Consider the following 17919-nt stretch of genomic DNA (forward strand, 5'->3'; position numbering starts at 1 on the left):
CCCAAGGCTGTCTGGTAGGTGGCTTCTGTTGGACGCAGACGGGACATGAATCTACATAGTTATGAGAGTCTTGCACCATGTTGGGCCACCAGTAATATCTTCGCAGCATCTCTAGGGTCCTGGTACGACCCGGGTGTCCTGCCAACTTGGAATCATGGGCCCATTTCAGAACTTGTTCACGTAATCTACGTGGAACGACGGTTTTCCCCACTAGAACTGTGGTGGTCACAGGCTAGGGATACGCAGGCAGGATCTATGATGTGTCTGGGAACATCAGGAACATCCTCTGGTTCGAAGGATCTTGATAGCGCATCAGCAAGAAGGTTCTTGGAAGCTGGGCAATAATGTAGAACGAAATTGAACCAATCAAAGAAGAGCGCCCATCGGGCCTGTCTAGGATTCAAGAGTTGAGCTTCTTTAAGGTGTTCAAGATTCTTATGGTCAGTGAAAATGTTAAATTTATGTTGTGCCCCTTCCAACCAGGGGCGCCACTCTTGGACCGCCAACTTGACAGCGAGATTCTCGGTCACCAACAGTGTAGTGCTGCTCTGTAGGAAAGAACTTGTGTGAGTAGAATGAACAAGGTATCAATTTACCCTTTGGAGAAAACTGACTTAAGACGGCTCCTGCTCCAATTGCAGAGGCGTCGACTTCGACGATGAATGGACGTCTTGGGTCTGGATGCTGTAGACAAGGACCAGAACAGAAAACTTCTTTTAGCGTCTGAAAGGCAGCTTGTGCTTTGGGAGTCCACACACGAGTGTTAGCCCCTTTCTTGGTCATGGTGGTGAGTGGAGCAGCTAGGGAAGAATAATTGGCAATGAAGCTCCTTTAATAATTAGTAAAGACAAGGAAACACTGTAAGGCCCGTAGGCCTACTGGCTGGGGCCAGTCTCGGATCCCCTGGACTTTATCTGGATCCATGGAGAAACCTCGATCAGATATGATGTACTCTAGGAAGGGTAAGCAATTTCACTCGAAGAGGCACTTTTCTAACTTGGCATAGAGATGATTTTCTCTTAGACATTGGAGGATGATCCGAACATCATCTCGATGGGATTCAAGGTCTTTGGAAAAGATCAGGATGTCGTCAAGATATACAACTACGAATGAGTACAAGAGGTCTCGGAGTATTTCGTTCATAAGGCGTTGAAAGACCGCTGGAATACTGCATAGCCCAAAGGGCATCACGGTATATTCATAGTGACCATCCCTCATGTTGAATGCGGTTTTCCAGATATCTTCACGTTGGATGCGTACCAGATTGTACGCAACCCTCAGATCCAACTTGGTGAAGATCCGTGCCCCTTGAAGGCAGTCAAACAGCTCACTGATAAGGGGCAGGGGTATCGGTGTTTGCGATTTATGGCGTTGAGCCCTCTGTAGTCAATACAAGGGCATAAACTCAAGACATGGTTATTCACACATGCCTATACTTGAAATATATATGTCCTTCCTCTCCTTTACCTGCCCTGCCCTATCTACCCGACACCCCCTACCTATATACCATCTCTAATTTCCCCATTTTCTGCTCCTACTATAAATACCCTACCATATAATTGCTCTTAATCGCATTCGAAGCGCTATCTTTTTCCTCTTACCACCTCTAACTAAGAACTCCATCTCCTCCTAACCCTTTCCCTTAGCCTTTACCTATTCCCCTTGAACCCTTTACTCTCTAGTACTTTTAATTCAGCTCCGTTAAGTTACAACTAAATGATAGTTCTTTTTTAAAAGTTTCTAATTGTTTTATGTTCAAATATTAATATACTTACCTTTGTTAATTGTATAACGCTCTGGCGTAAGTTCCTGTTCACTGTACACCGACGTGATATCTTTGATGAGCGTCAGTATATAAAACTTTATAAATAATAATAATAATAATAATAATAATAATAAACTGCCGTCCTTTTTCTTGATGCAGAAAAAGCCCACTCCAGCGGGAGAATCAGAGGGACGAATGAACCCTTTCTCTAAGTTCTTTTTTTTTTTAATTCTTTATCTATCAATTTTTACATTACAAAAACTAAATTTTGCAAATATAGAAAACACAGAAAGGAGTGATAGATTTTCTATTACATTATTCCATTCCTTCCTTTCTTAATCCATAAATCAATATAGTGTTTTCAAATTGGATCCGAAATTATAGAGAGATAGTTATAAGTAACAACAATTTTAAACTAAATAAATGCTGCACGTCTATCAGCTATTGCTTATTTGTTACATATTTATGGGAGAAGTGATAGGAGTTTTTAATTGCAGAAAGGATTTCAATTGTTTAACAGTAAAAAAAATACATTTACCTCAGCTCCCCTCTTTAACACACATTTACATGTGAATTTTAACATGAAGTAATACCCCAACAAGATTGTTTCTTGGCGCAGGGCGAAGAAACCCCTGCGCCTCTCTTGTGTTATCGAGGAGAGGTCTGGAAACATTTTTACATTTTCATTGAGAAAAGAGGTCAGGAACTTCCTAAAATAGTTTTTCATTATTATTTGAACATCTGCCAGGGATATCAAAGAAACCAATAGAGTAGCTCTATCTAATACTTCTATTCTTGAACTTTCTAATATTTCAGTCAAATTATCTTGAAGGTTAATTCTGTTTGTTGTTGAAGCAACTTTAGGCAGGAAATAACATTTATTTATTGCAGGTAAATTACCTTCTTCGAAACCAAGAACCTCTTGCAAAAATCTTTTCAAGGAAACAGGGAATTTCACCCAAAACACGGGGAAAATTTAGGATCCTGATATTTAAATGTCTAGAAGCATTTTCAAGAGGTTCCACTCTTCTGGCTAAAAATTATTTATCTTTAACAACTGCAGCTTTAAATTTTAAGTTCTCTCGCTCCTTTTCCTCCAAAGTCGCAACTTTCTTAGTAATCTGTTCAATTTTCCTTTGGACATCATATGAAGTGTGAGTATTTTGGCGAGCCAAACTCTTCACTTTCGCATTCAAATTGTTCACCTTAGTTGCTACCCCTACCATTAAGTCCCATAAAGCGGTCATGGTGACGACCTCAGGGCGTTCAGGAATCATTAGGGGCTTTAATTCTGGGGTAGATACTAGTGGTAATTGCAGGGTAATACCATTAGGACTTACCCCAACTGCCCCTTCTTTGAGTCTGAGTCTTGATGTTTCCGCGTTGATCATCTCACCCGAGGGGACCGCAAATGCTGGTAATGCCTGAGAGGCTGCGGTCAAAGTTGGAATCACTGCAGACAACCCGGAAGAGGTTCCTTCATTCAACGTGTCGGGTTGAAACAATGACCCTGATCTTTGAATCGGTGCTGGCCTTAGATCTGGGCTCAGTGTTGTCTCCTCCGGTGCTGAAACTTCTCTCTCCGTTCCCTGCACCAAGGGCTCCTCGACTCCTGGGGTTTCTAAAGCTGAAGTAAGGAACCGGATAATTTCCTGCTGCATAGCTGATGATGGTGGGGGGTGTAGAAGGGTATACCCTAATTTTCTCCTTCCTTTTTGGAGGCATTTCGAGTAGAGGAAAACAGTGAATTTCGCGCTAGTAGCAGGGCAACTCTCCATTCCTACTCGCGACGTGCAGCCATCTTGGATCTCTCTAAGGTCTCTTTGCTATACTCAGGCATGGCTAGGGTTTCTGGATGAGACAATGGATAAGTTCTGCCCTTGGGAGGCGTCGTGCCCGGCAGACGTTCTATGGAGTAATTGAACTTGCGTAACGGAGGCAAGGTATCCGACTTCTGCTTCGAGAAGACATCTTCGAACTCAACATACTGAGTAGGCAAACCAGATACAGTGGTAGACTTCAAGACAGAGTCTACTGGAGATACTTGGCATAGACATGTCTTCTGGCATTTGGAACCCCACTGTAACAACTGCAGGGAATGCCAATCGAACTGGGGTTCGTGGACTTGGAGCCAGGGCAGTCCCAGGATGACTGGATGCGTAGAACGTTTTAACACATAGAAGGACATCTCCTCCTCGTGCAGAGTGCCCACAGTAAGACGGACAGCCACTGTTCGATGGGTGATGAGCCCTGGAAGATGTTCTCCTTGAATGGAGGCAATGCGGAGGTTCACATCTAATGGCTGAAGAGGAATGTTCTGAAGCTTGACAATGTCATCCATGATGAAGCTGCCACTTGCTCCTGTATCGACAAGAGCAGTGGTGGTGAAGGAGTGGGCCTCGATGCCCAGAGAGGCTGGAAGCAGGAGTTGGGGGCCGGTGATAGTAGCTCCTAAGCTCAGGACCCCCGCCAGGCTCAGGCTTTGCAGTTTTCTGGATGGACCGGACTGCCGAAGAGCGCTGGAGAGTCCATCTAGGAAGATGGCTTGCAGACAATCTTCTTGCCACCCAAGCTCAGTAGCCATGGTCCTGAACTCCACCGTATACTCAGAGAGGGTCCGTGACCCTTAACGGAGGTGGAGTAGATTTTGGCTGGCTACAGCTTGGCGGCCTGGGTCTCCGAAGCAGGACGTGCGTGGGCCAGATGCGGATAGGGCGCCCAACAAAATGTTCCTTGGACTTAATGATTCTCATAATAGAAAAAGCACAAACAATGTCTATACAGCTAAAAGAAGAAATAGATTATTCTTTAAAAGAATTACAAGAAAAAGAAATAGGAGACAGGGCGCAACAAGAAGTTAGCATGTAGCACATTTAAAACTAATCAGAGATCAATGATCTGGAAAGGAATACGATGAGTGACGTTATCAAATTTGCAGATGATACAAAATTATTCAGAGTAGTTAAATCACAAGCAGACTGTGATACATTACAGGAGGACCTTGCAAGACTGGAAGATTGGGCATCCAAATGGCAGATGAAATTTAATGTGGACAAGTGCAAGGTGTTGCATATAGGGAAAAATAACCCTAGCTGTAGTTACACGATGTTAGGTTCCATATTAGGAGCTACCACCCAAGAAAGAGATCTAGGCGTCATAGTAGATAATACATTGAAATCGTCAGCTCAGTGTGCTGCAGCAGTCAAAAAAGCAAATAAAATGTTAGGAATTATTAGGAAGGGAATGGTTAATAAAACGGAAAATGTCATACTGCCTCTATATCGCTCCATGGTGAGACCAAACCTTGAATACTGTGTACAATTCTGGTCGCCGTATCTCAAAAAAGATATAGTTGCAATGGAGAAGGTACAGAGAAGGGCAACCAAAATGATAAAGGGGATGGAACAGCTCCCCTATGAGGAAAGGCTGAAGAGGTTAGGGCTGTTCAGCTTGGAGAAGAGACGGCTGAGGGGGGATATCATAGAGGTCTTTAAGATCATGAGAGGTCTTGAACGAGTAGATGTGACTCGGTTATTTACACTTTCGAATAATAGAAGGACTAGGGGGCATTCCATGAAGTTAGCAAGTAGCACATTTAAGACTAATCGGAGAAAATTCTTTTTCACTCAACGCACAATAAATCTCTGGAATTTGTTGCCAGAGGATGTGGTTAGTGCAGTTAGTGTAAAAATGGTTTGGATAAGTCCATTACCTGCTATTAATCAAGTTGACTTAGAAAATAGTCACTGCTATTACTAGCATCAGTAGCATGGGATATGCTTACTTTTTGGATAGTTGCCAGGTACTTGTAGCCTGGATTGGCCACTGTTGGAAACAGGATGTTGGGCTTGATGGACCCTTGGTCTGACCCAGTATGGCAATTTCTTATGTTCTTAAGAAAGTGTGGCTACGTACAGTGAGTATATAGGAGAGCCTTTTCTCCGTTTGGAATTAATGTAACAAGCCACCTTCTTTAAGTATATTGAGAGACAGGGCGCAAACAGAGAGCAAGGACAGATGCAAACGTTTAAGAGAGTTTCTCCTTACTTTGGATTAATGCAATGAATTGTTCTTTTCAAATATATTGAGAATTACTAACAGGCCGATACAGTAAAGCGCGACTGCAGTAACCCCGTTTCTAACCCGCTGTGTACTCACAATTTCGCTGCGTAAGTCTAACCCGCGATTCACTATCTGTTTTTACAGATCCTTACCGCTTCTTTATCTAGACACGTATCCCTTTCCGCCCGTGGCATGTATATGTATGTAAACGATCCGATTAGCTATTCCCTCTCATACAGTAAAGTGCGCCCCGACTATCGCCTTTTTAACCTGCTATCTTGCCGCCTAAGCTCAAGTAAACCCTTATATACCTAGGCCCCATAATGTACCAGCCACGCCCCAGCAAAGCACACATGTCCAGGCCTGCCGGGCTTGTAGCAAGTCTCCTGTGACAACTTTATCCGTTAATTTAGTTCTCATTTTATTTGTTTATTTCATACTGCATCTTAATTTTTAATACATCTATAATATAGTTTATATGCTATTTGGTTGTAAACATTATTTTTGTATGTTACTTTGTTACCTGCTTAATATTATGAATATGAAAGTTATAAATATTTTAAATAAATATCTTCAAGTGGTTACTACAAGCAAAGTATTTGTGATACATGCAAATTCCCTTATACTAATTTACCGCCTACCCTGACCCTTGCGTTAGTGTGGTGAACTTAGCCGCCCAGTCCCAAACCAACCCAATCCACAGAAAAAAAATGCTTCTCACACTTAGCCGTCCAGTCCCAAACCAACCCAATCCACAGAAAAAAAAAATGCTTCTCGCACTTAGCCGCCCAGTCCCAAACCAAACCAACCTAATCCAAGCCCCAGCAGAGAGAGACGAAATTTAACCGCCCAGTCCCAAACCAAACCAACCCAATCCAATCCAAGCCCAAGCAGAGAGAGATGAAATTTCACAGTCCCAAACTTTCCCCAGCCCCCGCTCACCTGCCCTGGCCGCGGCCACGCAAGCCCCCAGCAGCAGCTGTAGAAGTAGAAGGGCGGCGAGAGAGAGCGGCTTCAGCAGCCCCGCCGGCGAAGGTGAATACGTGCACACCTATAGGTCCAATATGGGTGCTCTAGGCAGCGCATGCACACACGCCGTGTGTGCATGCGCTATACAGGATAAAATGGATTGCGCTTCATGGACGCGGCTTGCATTTGCCTGCCATTTAAATACAGTATCGAGCGGTAGGTGATCCGAACTGTGCGTGCGGCAAACGCGGGTGCGCCGGGCACTAACGCACCTCTTTCTACCGCACCTTACTGTATCGGCCCGTAAGAAACTTATCAACATTGATTCAGAGACTCAGTGACATAATAAGAGAGTACGTTTATAGTATTATTTAGGAGAATCCCTCTCCGTTTAGGATCAACTAAAAAATCCACTCTAAGTACATTGAGAGATTTAAGAAATAGATCAAGAAGATCAGAAGTTGCATTTAAGCTTTTTGCCGCTTCTGTGATTTACACCTGTTGTGTCCGGTCTCAGACGGCTTCAACCTCTGTGCCTCACCTTTCTTCTTTCTCTCTCCTCAAGCCTTGGGAAGATGGATGCTGCCGCGTCTTCATGCCGCTCTCTCCGGTGTCCCCGGATCGGCAACGGCGACACTGCTTGCCATGATTTTCCTGAGGGCCTCCTAGGGTGCGCACACGCACGCCACCCACGTCTTTATTCACGTCATGGCGGGAACCTCGGGGGCGTCCCCTCCGAGTGACGTCATCACATCCTGGTATTTAGCTTGCCCTTCATTTGCTAACAAACTGGGTTAGCAAGGATTGGATTGCCTCCGGTCTAAGCTTCTTTGACGCTTCCCAGCTGCTGCAGGAAGCTCTCTCTGCCCTTCGGGGTATTCTTCACTAACCTGGGTACCCGCTCCTCAGGGGCCCTTCTGCTCTATTTCAGGTACCTATCGTGGGATACCGGGTACTCGCTCTTCGAGGGCCTGCTCTCCCTATTCTGGTGCCTGCCACTGAACAACTTCTGCCTGCCAGGACCTTCAACAATACAGCTTCTGCTTCAGTGAGTACTAACCCTTTCAAGTCTGTCTCACCTTCAGCACTCTGTGACTACATCCAGGACCTGTCCCTGCTACGCCTCGCTGCCTATCGAGTGTGAGACTGGTCTCCTCTGCTGAGGACCCCTGGACTACTTCTCTGGGTTACCTTCACTGCTGCCCGCTCCCCGGGCAGTACCATCGAGCTGTACAATAAATACAACTTCTCTGTGTCTGCATGTATAGAGTCTAGCCTAGTACTGTGGTTCCTCACGGGGCTCCTCCCCATGGGAGTGGCCATCACCGCAGTACCCAAGAATCCACTCCAACACCTCATAACCATAACACCTACGCCGGACATATATATTGTGATGCAGTGCAGCACTGCCGGGGGCAGGGACAGACAAGACACTATAAGGCGGCAGGTAATACTAGAGCTGGACAGCAGATGGAGCAGGTGAAGGGGAGAAAAACTACAAGTCCCAGGTTCCTAGAATCACCACCTGACCTGTGGGGAGAGCCTGGAGGTGAGCAGCTGGCAGACTTTGAGACTAATGAGTCAGACACAGCTGAACCCATGGAGCTAGAGGAGGAGGGCGTGCCTGCCTGGTGGCAGTGGCCAGAAAAAGCCAGTGCCAGGAAGCAGGAGGAGATGGAGGTAGGTTCCGGGGGAGAGGAATTTAAAAATTATATATTGGGGGGGTGCCAAATATTCTAGGCACACCTCTGCACACAAACAGGCAGATTCAATAAAAAGTGCGGGAGAGCCGGCATACGATTCTCTATTTAAATGAGGCACCACGCTAAAAAGGAGGCACTAAGGACAATAGCGCGTCCCTAGTGCCTCCTTATTAGCATTAGGGTTGGCTGTCAGTGGGTCCGACAACCAATGCTCAATTTTACCGGCGTCGGTCTTTTAACCCGCTGACAGCCATGGGTTCGGAAAATGGACGCCAGCAAAATTGAGCATCCGTTTTCCAACCCAAGGGCTGGTAGGCAGATTTTTTTTTTTTTAAAGAAGTTTTGGTAATTTTAATTTTTGGGGCCTCCGACTTAATATCGCTATGGTACTAAGTCTGAGAGTGTACAGAAAAGCAGTTTTTTCTGCTTTTCTGTACACTTAACCGGTGCTGTCTTTCGGGTGACTAACTAATAGGCTCATCAACATGTATTTGGATGTGATGAGCACTATTAGTTTTGGGGAGGTTGGCCACGCGTTTTCCACACGCTATTACTCCTTACAGTATAAGAGGTAATAATAGCGTGTCTAAAACGCACGGCCAAACAGGAACTAAACGTATCTGTATAGGCCTGTTCATCGGCCTTAAATATTGCATCGCCCCTTTCGGGCGTTTGGCCGCGCGTTTTCGACGTACTAGCTCTACCCCTTATTCAGTAAGGGGTGATAACCCCCCCCCCCCCCGAAACTAATAGTGCCCACAACATGCAAATGTATGTTGATGGCCCTATTAGTTATTCCCGCACGATTTAGTAAGTAAAATGTGCAGCCAAGCCGCACATTTTACTTTCAGAAATTAGCGCTTACCCAAAGGTAGGCGTTAATTTCTGCCGGCACCAGGGAACTGTACAGAAAAGCAGTAAAAAATGCTTTTCTGTACACCTTCCGACTTAATATCATGGCGATATTAAGTCGTAGGTCCCAAAAGTTTAAAATAATTAAAAAAAAATTTTAAAATCGGCCCGCGGCTTGAAAACCAGACACTCAATTTTGCCGGCGTCCGGTTTCCAAACCCGTGGCTGTCAGCGGGTTTGAGAACCGACGCCGGCAAAATTGAGCGCCGGCTGTCAAACTCGCCGACAGTCGCCGCTCCTGTCAAAAGAGGCGCTAGGGACGCGCTAGTGTCCCTAGCGCCTCTTTTTACCAAGGGCCCTAATTTGCATGTTTGTCCCCCCTGAATCGCGCGCACAGGAGAGTGGCCTGTGTGCTCGCCCACTCTCCCACGACCTTTATTGTATTGGCCTGTGTATGCGTTAGAAAACTGTGCGCTGATGTTCAGCACAGATTTTAACGCTCAGCTTTCTACACTGGCCTGAAAGTTTGACTCCTGCTCAGCGGCAGCACAAAATTCCATTGAGTGGTATTGGTCTATATAGAGGTGAACAGCAAGGTCCTATAGTCAGCATTTGGATATCAAAATTACACAATTTGTGCGCAGAAAACATGGCTTACGTGTTCAAATCAGGTTTTTATGTACACTAAGCATTTTTTATGCACACGCTTTCAGATTAGTAAGTTTTTTGGTGTTTACTCTCGATGCGTCTACTATTTAGCTTACAACATCGGGAGTTAAATCTTTTTATAGCGCGTAAAGAAAATGTATCTATACTCCAGCCCCCATCCATATTTTTTATTCACTACAGCCAGCGCTACTTTGGCGGCCGCCGTACCAATCAATAGCGAGCATGAACATCCCTGTGCCTCGCGCTCTCCTGCCGCGGCACCAATGGCTGCAGCGCGCGAGCTCCTGTCGCTAGCGGTCGCGCACAGGTGATACAACGCCCGGGCTGCCGCCCAGAGGAGCACAGCGCGCACACGCGCCACCTGCTACCAATGAATGGAGCGCAGAAGCCCCCTCCCCCATAGCTCTCCGAATGTGATTACGCCGTAATGCCAGCCTGGGGCCTCTGCCCGCCGCTCACCTCGCTCCCCGCCGATTTCCACGTTGAAGAATACGCGGGGATTACTAGGGTTAGAAGGCTTGTTGAGAGGGGCCGGGTTCGCCATCTTTCTCCCTACTCAGTGGCCAGCGGCTCAACGTGCTGAGAAGTTCTACTGAGTCAGCCGGCTTCTGGGGGTAGCAGACCGACTTCCGCTCGTGCACACCAGGACATCCGCCGCGGAGGCGCACAATGACTGCATAAAGACGTTGGGGAGGGGAGGAGAGTGGGGACTGCAGGCTTCGGTCTGTGCTCGTGCATACACACATGGAAGAGAGGGACTGATGTAAGCAAGCACAGGGGGCTCATTCCAAACAAATACAAGGATCTGGAGGAAAGAACTACTGGATTGTCACTGATGCCTTAATTTTTGTATTTAAAACAAAATTGTATGTCGCCTCACCCATCCAGTTTGGAAAACCCTGAGTGGTGTACAATAATAAAATTCAATCGATAATAACATAATCAGATACTACATGATAAATATGTAAACAACATAAATAAGAGTTTAAAGTTACAAATCCACACTGTATGTGTGTATGAGAGGGTGTGTGAGTGTGTATATGAGAGGGTGTGTGTGTGTGTATGAGAGGGTGTGTGTGTGTGTACCTTAGCAGAATACCACCTGAGATCTTTGTGAATATAAACCTCTAAATATTTGATGCAAGATGTGTCCCACCTCAGAGACAAGGGTCTCCAGATTTCATGTAGTTGCCCCAGAATATCTAAAACTTCTGATTCTTTCAAGTTTAGCTTAAGTCTGGAAAAAAAAACCCCATATTCTGCAAACATTTCTAATACCCTAGGAAGTAAACATTTAGCCATGGGTTAAATAAAAGAATATTGTCTGCAAACAAAAATGAGGGCAAAAGAGGGATACCTTGGTAAACAACATGTGCCTGGAGGAGCCCACTCACTCAGGACAACTAAAACGGTACGGAAAGAACACCATTAACCGATATCCTCGTGATCGGATTACCATAAAGCACTTTAATTGCTTGCGTTATAAATTTCAAGAAGCCAAATAAGCAGGAAATCCCAGGAGACCCTGTCAAAGGCTTTCTCTGCATCAAAACCCATCAAAACAGGGTTTACAAGGCGCCATGTTTGCATAAATCCAACAATACATGAAGCCTTCTTATATTGATACTAGAATGACAACCCTTGACGAAGCCCGCCTGGCCAGGAGAAACAAGACAAGGCATGATATCTGCCAATCTTTTAACTAATAATTTTGCATACATTTTAATGTCCATGTTTAATAAAGAAATGGGGCAGTATGAAGAAGCCAATTGTGGATAGCGGTCTGGTTTGGGAAGAACACTATATGTGCCATATATAATGTCTCAGGCATCTGGCCCAGTTGAATCATGTCGGTGTACAATTCCCTCAAACTATCTTGTACTGAGGCAGCTAATACCTTGTAGAAATGAGCTGTCAGACCATCAGGTCCTGGTGATTTGAGAGAATTTCTGCATCTGTAATAGGACTATTAAGAAATGTCAATTGAGGAGGAGTTAAAGAAGGAACCTTAATCGCACTCAAAAGTTGACGCCTCACGGAAACTTCCCCCCTTCTGCTGCATTTAAAGTGGCATAATACTCCCTAAAGAGAGCACTGATGTCTTGATTGGTAGTGGCTAAGGTTCCCCGAGAGGAAAGCAGCTCAGCAAGAAAATCTGACCTATGATCACCTCGCACCAGGTTTGCTAGTAGCTTAACCGATTTGTTCCCAAATAAAAAAAGTTTAAGCCTTAAGGATAGCAGTGAGGAAGTCGCTTTTTTATGGATGTTGTCATTCAATGCCTTTTGAATAGAAAAAAATTTGAGTTCTAATCGATTCAGACGGGCAAGTTGTTAATTGCCACTTTAAATCATTCAATTGTTTGTTAAGGGACAGGATATCCTTATCCAGTTTTCGCTTCTTTGCAATAACGTAGCTAAGGATATCACCCCAAAGAACAACCTCTTGCCAACAAGACAACAAGTATTATGCAAAAGCTTTATCTTGCATAAGCCAATGTGGCATCTTCCATAGTGAAAAATCTCTGCCCAAATTTGTCCCCTGGAGGACACATGAAACTGGGCAGTGATCGGAAATAACAAGTGACTCAATCTGTGTCCGAGTTAACTGAGAAAATAAAGATTCAGACATTAACACATAATCCAATTGGGATTTAGAATCACTAGCACGAGCATAATGAGTAAAATCTTTACCTCCGGTCTGGAGCATCCTCCAGTTTTCTATCAAGCATAAAGTATTACATAAAAAAGGGATACCTTTGTCTTCGACCTGGATATGGTGTCCTTTCATAGGTACCCTGTCCAGAGATATATCTGCAACACAGTTAAAATCCCCATCTAATACCACAGGGACAGTCTCGAAAGCAGGAATTCAAGTGATAATATCCATAAAAAATGTATGGTCATACTGATTAGGACCATAAAGAGATCCCAAAATCATTGGCTTCCCAAACAGTGGACCTCAAACAATAACATATTGACCATTAGGGTCAACATGCGAGGACTATAATTGAAAAGAAATTGCCACCTCCTGACTATGGGTAGTACCGAAAGCAGTAAAAATTTGATTAACACCACGCTTTTTAAGTTTAAGGTGCTCCGATGGCGACAAATTAGTTTCTTGTAAAAACATGACGGTACCCCGCAACCTATCGAGGTAAGAAATCACCTTTTCATGTTTCACTAGAGTACCCAGTCCTGCCACATTCCACATTATAAGCTTAAACTCACTCCCCATTATTGATGTGGATAAGAATTAAAACAAAACACATTCCCACAAACAAAGTATAGAAAAGACTCTCCCAACCAACATCTGCCCCCAGTGTCACCCCTAAAATAGAATACACCATTAGAAGCATGGAGCAACGCTCATACCATCTAAATCCACTAATATCAAGATATTCATACTTACAAAGGACACTCCCCCTAATACCCTCCCTTCCCTCCCTCTCCCTCTCCCCCTCCCCTCCTCCCTCTGCCCCTGACCACTCCCCCCCCCCCCCTTCCACCAGAACATGGAACATTTGCACATTCTCTCTGGCTAGAGAGTACAAGGTTCCATGATGCATTCGGGTGCCTTCCCTCCATTATCCAAATACAGAAATATACAAGAAGGAGGGTACAATCATTTAACGTCAATCTTCCCTCACAGATATAAACAGTACGAAGTCATGATAATATAAAAAGGCAAAAAAGAAGCCTTAGTAATTGTAACAAGAAAAACACAAGTAGCAAAACATCCAAACATAAAAAAAGTCATAGCAACTGAGACAAACTGGATGGCTGATGAGATCGTGGACCCTTTCTCCGTGACATTATGAAGTTTGTCTCAAGGGAAAAGCCCCTGAGAATTTGTCAGCGGAAGGCGGTGCAAGCAAAGAAAACTAAACTGAATATTATTTCTTACCAGTCCACGTTCCCCTGAGACAGTCTTTAGATATTGGGAACATCAGCGAAAGGTAGTTGAAACATGGAAAATACCAGATATGGAACAGGCTGAATCAAAAACAGACTGAAGTTGGATCTAGCTGAAGCAGGATCTGGACGAAACAGGGTCTAGCTAAAGCAGGTTCTGGATGAAGCAGGAACAAGCTGAAGCAGGTTCTGAACGAAGATGAATTAAGCTGAAGCAGGTTCTGGACGGAGATGAATTAAGCTGAAGCTAAAAAGAAAAACTGAAGCTGGAGCAAACTGGCAGACTTCACTCACCCTCGACTGTTGCCAGGACAAAGGAACACCAGACGGTTGCAGTTTTAAATAAACTTCCAATGCTAGTTCTAAGCCTCGAGCCTGTTGCTGCCTCTTTAAGACGTAAATGACGTCATTATTACACGCACGCGCGTCCCGGAGGGGGGCATGCCCTGACGCTCCCAAAAAAGCGATCCGAGTCTGTGATCGGCCTGCAGCCCTCAGTGAGTGGCGCGGCTGACCCCTGAGGCCAAAAACAGACTCTCTAGACCCGCCGGAGCAGGTAGGAAGGCCCGGCTGCGGCGAATCGCGGCTGGGTTTTCTAACAATGGCCCAACCGTGGTATTCTCAGCAAACTCTCAATAGGACCAGAATCAGCGGGTTAACTGTCTCTGTTGCAAGTTGAATCCGCAAAAGTGGAAGATTATCTGGTATAGCTGATGTCTCCAGCACATCAGTAAATATACCTAAAGTCAACAAACTAGGTAGCCATGCTGGTAAAGCCTCCACAGCTAAGGTATTGACTTAGGTTATCTCGCAAAGTCAAAATCAAAAGAGCCGGCTCCTCCACAAATCAGAATTAGGTTTCCCATCCAAAAGAAAGCATCACACACGGCTCGACTACGTATAGCTAGATTAGTGCTGCAGCTCCTCAGCTGTAGATTGTGGCAGGGAAGCTAGAAAATACTTAGCCGCTTGCACCGAATCACATCACTGAATTTCTTGCAGAGACCAGATCTTTAATCGAGCAGGGTATATTAAGGCAGGTCGGTCCAAATTTATGCCACATGGCTGAAATGTATGCCGAATAATCTTGGAAAATGAGCACATGGTGGCCTTCAAAGGTAAGTTCTTTACGCTGGCGGTAGGTCTGCAAGATCCTCATTTTGTGTGCAAAATTTAAAACTTTAGCAAGAACTACCCACAGTCTGGATTTATCTGGTGATATAGGCCCCACTTCGGTGAATGTTCTCTATTCTCAAACTGTTGACAAGGTCTGCTATATCCAGCTACTCCAGCAGCTATTTTTCCAGTATCTCGTGAAGATTTTATTCAGTAATGGAATCGGGGAAACCGACAAACCTCAGATTAGATTGAAGGGAGTGGTTCTCAAGGTCGTCGATTTTGTCTTTGTGCACTTTCACTAATTTTTCAAGTTTTTCCATCTTCATGATCAGTGCCAATGTATCATCCTCTACAAGGCCAACTTGGCCCTCCACAGTTTCCAGACGCACATGAGACTCTAACAGGGAGCTTTTAATATTTGCAATCTGTGAGGAAAGGCCATCGAATCAGGAGGCTAGAGCTGCCACAACTGCAGAAGTATGATCTGCTAGAATGGCAGCTGTAAGCCCTCCAGTGAAAACAAGGTCCAACGCGGCGGCCATTTTTCCCTCCAGCAGGCTCAGCTTCTCCCTCTCTTTTTTTATCAAGCACGTGGTCATAATTTTCTTAGTACCCCTCACCGTGCTCCTAAAATGAAGGATGAGCACCACCACTCAGTAAATTAGTTTATAGGAGAGGGATGAATCCAGATGGTAAAGGATCCTGAGAGAAGGCACCCAGAGCCTCAGGAGGCACGTCTTTCCTGACACTGCATCACGTGACCTCGTCAAGATGCCTTTTTTTTGCCTGACTGGTGAGGCCTCTCAACCTCACCCTGTGCTTTAAGTTTGAAGGGACTCCTTATCGTGCACTCCCTGCCAGAGGGTTCTGCTTCTATTAATTACAGAGAGATAGATTTTGAGCCAGAATCCCTTTTGGGCTCTCTATCCAGAGATCTGAAGACCTATGAGCACCACTCTACTCCCTAGGTGGGCAAGACCAGTGGCAGCTCCTTCTGAGAGAGATTGTGTTGGCTGAAGATGGATCCAGCTTTATCTTTAAAAGGTATTTTTGGAAAATTGCTTTGTGGAAGTTCTTTTCTGACTCACCCTTCCCCATTGGGATGCAGAGCTGAGGAAGCCTGATCCCCTTTTTGACTTTTCCTGCAAGAGAAGTCCCTTACAACAGAACTAAGAAGAATGTACAAAAACGGTGTTGTGTTTGTGGCATCGAGTGGACCCTTAGTCGCAGTGGAGATGACTCCTCCCACGGGGAGAGGTCCCATGGGGAACCACAGCGATAGGCTAAACTCAGAGAGCAGACACTTGTAGGTGGAAAGCTTTATTGTACTGCTGTAGATAGATGGTATGAGGCAGGAAGGAAAGGCACTGAAGTCCAGCAAAGTGACAATACATTCAGACAGTCTCAGATGTAAAAGTCTCACTCAGATGTTCAAGGTAGATAGGAACCTGCAGTGCGGGAGAACCGAATCATAGAGGTACTCACAGGAATGGAGTGCAGGCATCTTCCTGGCAATGGAGATGGTGGGATCGAAGGTCCGTGGTGCAGGATACACTGGACTGATAAACCCTTGAGGAGCGAGTACCTGATAGCACAGAAGATCCTGAAATAAATAGAGAGAGACCCCCGAGGAGCGGTTGTCTAATTAATAAAAACCCCAAAGGGCTGGTGGAAGCGAGAGGCCCTCGAGGAGCGGGTGCCTAGAGCTTCGTCAGGAGCGAGATTCCCGGAGGGTAGCAAGGCGTCTAAGCGAGCAGCTTAGAGTGGTCAGAGTAGCTAAACCGAAGTCCTTGCTGACTCAACATAGGTAGCGTAGTGGAGGCTTAAATACCTGGGGGTATTGACGTCATGCGGTGGGGACACCCCTGAGGTTCCCGCCATGACGTGAACTTAAGCGTAGGCAATGTGTGCATGCGCACCCTAGGAGGCCACGGGACGGGGCATGGCAGACTGGGACGCCCATGCTGAGTTGGAGACGCCGAGGGTTTTGGAACGCGGCACTGGAGGCAGCCATCTTGCCCAAGGAAGAGGAAAAGGGTAGAAAAGAGGTAAGGCAGAGCGGTCGCAGCTGTCTGCGACCGACGGACGCAACAAACGGAAGACCCCAATTGGATCTCCAAGCATGGGACCAGGACAGGCTGGGTGTCCAGGAGTAATTTTAAAGAGGCATGGGATAAACACTGTGGATCCCTAAAGGCTAGAGGATGGAAACGAAGAAAAGTGTGCATGGGGGTAACTTGCTGGTGTGGCGGTTACTACCCTTAACCAAGAGGCCTTCAGATCTCTAATGCAATTCCATTATTGCTCTCTGCTTTTAAGGCAGGGGGGAAAGAGGAAAGGGGGGAATTAGATTCAGACAGTAACCAACAAGGACATTGGATTTTACGGTCTGGGAAAACAAATAAGCATGGGGAGAAAACAAATAAGTATGGGGGTAACTTGCTGGTGTGGCAGTTACTACCCTTAACCAACATGCCTGATACTTTGGATGCAGCTCCAACATTGCTCTCTGCTTCAATGGCAAGAGGTAACAGGGAACTGGAATCAGACTGTAGCCAATAAGAGCTCTGATTTTGAAGGTTTGGGAAACTAAGTATGGGGGTGACTTGTATGGTGCAGCAGATGCTACTATAAGCTTGCTGGGCAGACTGGATGCCCTGTTTGGTCCTTTTCTGTCGTCATTTTCTATGATTCAATAGAATATGGATTCAGATAGAACTGTTTTGCTGTGCTTGAGGGATTCCTGGTTATATCCACTGGGTGAGCTTTATTCAATTAAAATCACCATGGGAAGCTCTGCTCAGATGCCTGAAACAAAGGACACCTACAGAGAAATACACACAGGTACCAACAATCAGATGTAACT

The 17919-nt window shown here is 45.4% G+C and overlaps 1 protein-coding gene across 1 annotated transcript in view; it reads right to left on the reverse strand.

Annotated features, from left to right (window-relative positions):
* Positions 1 to 10674, reverse strand: part of PPID (peptidylprolyl isomerase D) — a 96833-nt gene extending 86159 nt beyond the window's left edge. The window contains exon 1 of the mRNA XM_029616638.1: positions 10480 to 10674. Coding sequence (XP_029472498.1) covers positions 10480 to 10564 — 85 coding nt within the window. The 5' untranslated portion in view covers positions 10565 to 10674. The remainder of the gene's footprint in view (positions 1 to 10479) is intronic.
* Positions 10675 to 17919: the final 7245 nt, after the last annotated feature.

This window comes from Rhinatrema bivittatum, chromosome 1, assembly GCF_901001135.1.
Source record: "Rhinatrema bivittatum chromosome 1, aRhiBiv1.1, whole genome shotgun sequence".
Lineage (NCBI taxonomy): Eukaryota > Metazoa > Chordata > Amphibia > Gymnophiona > Rhinatrematidae > Rhinatrema > Rhinatrema bivittatum.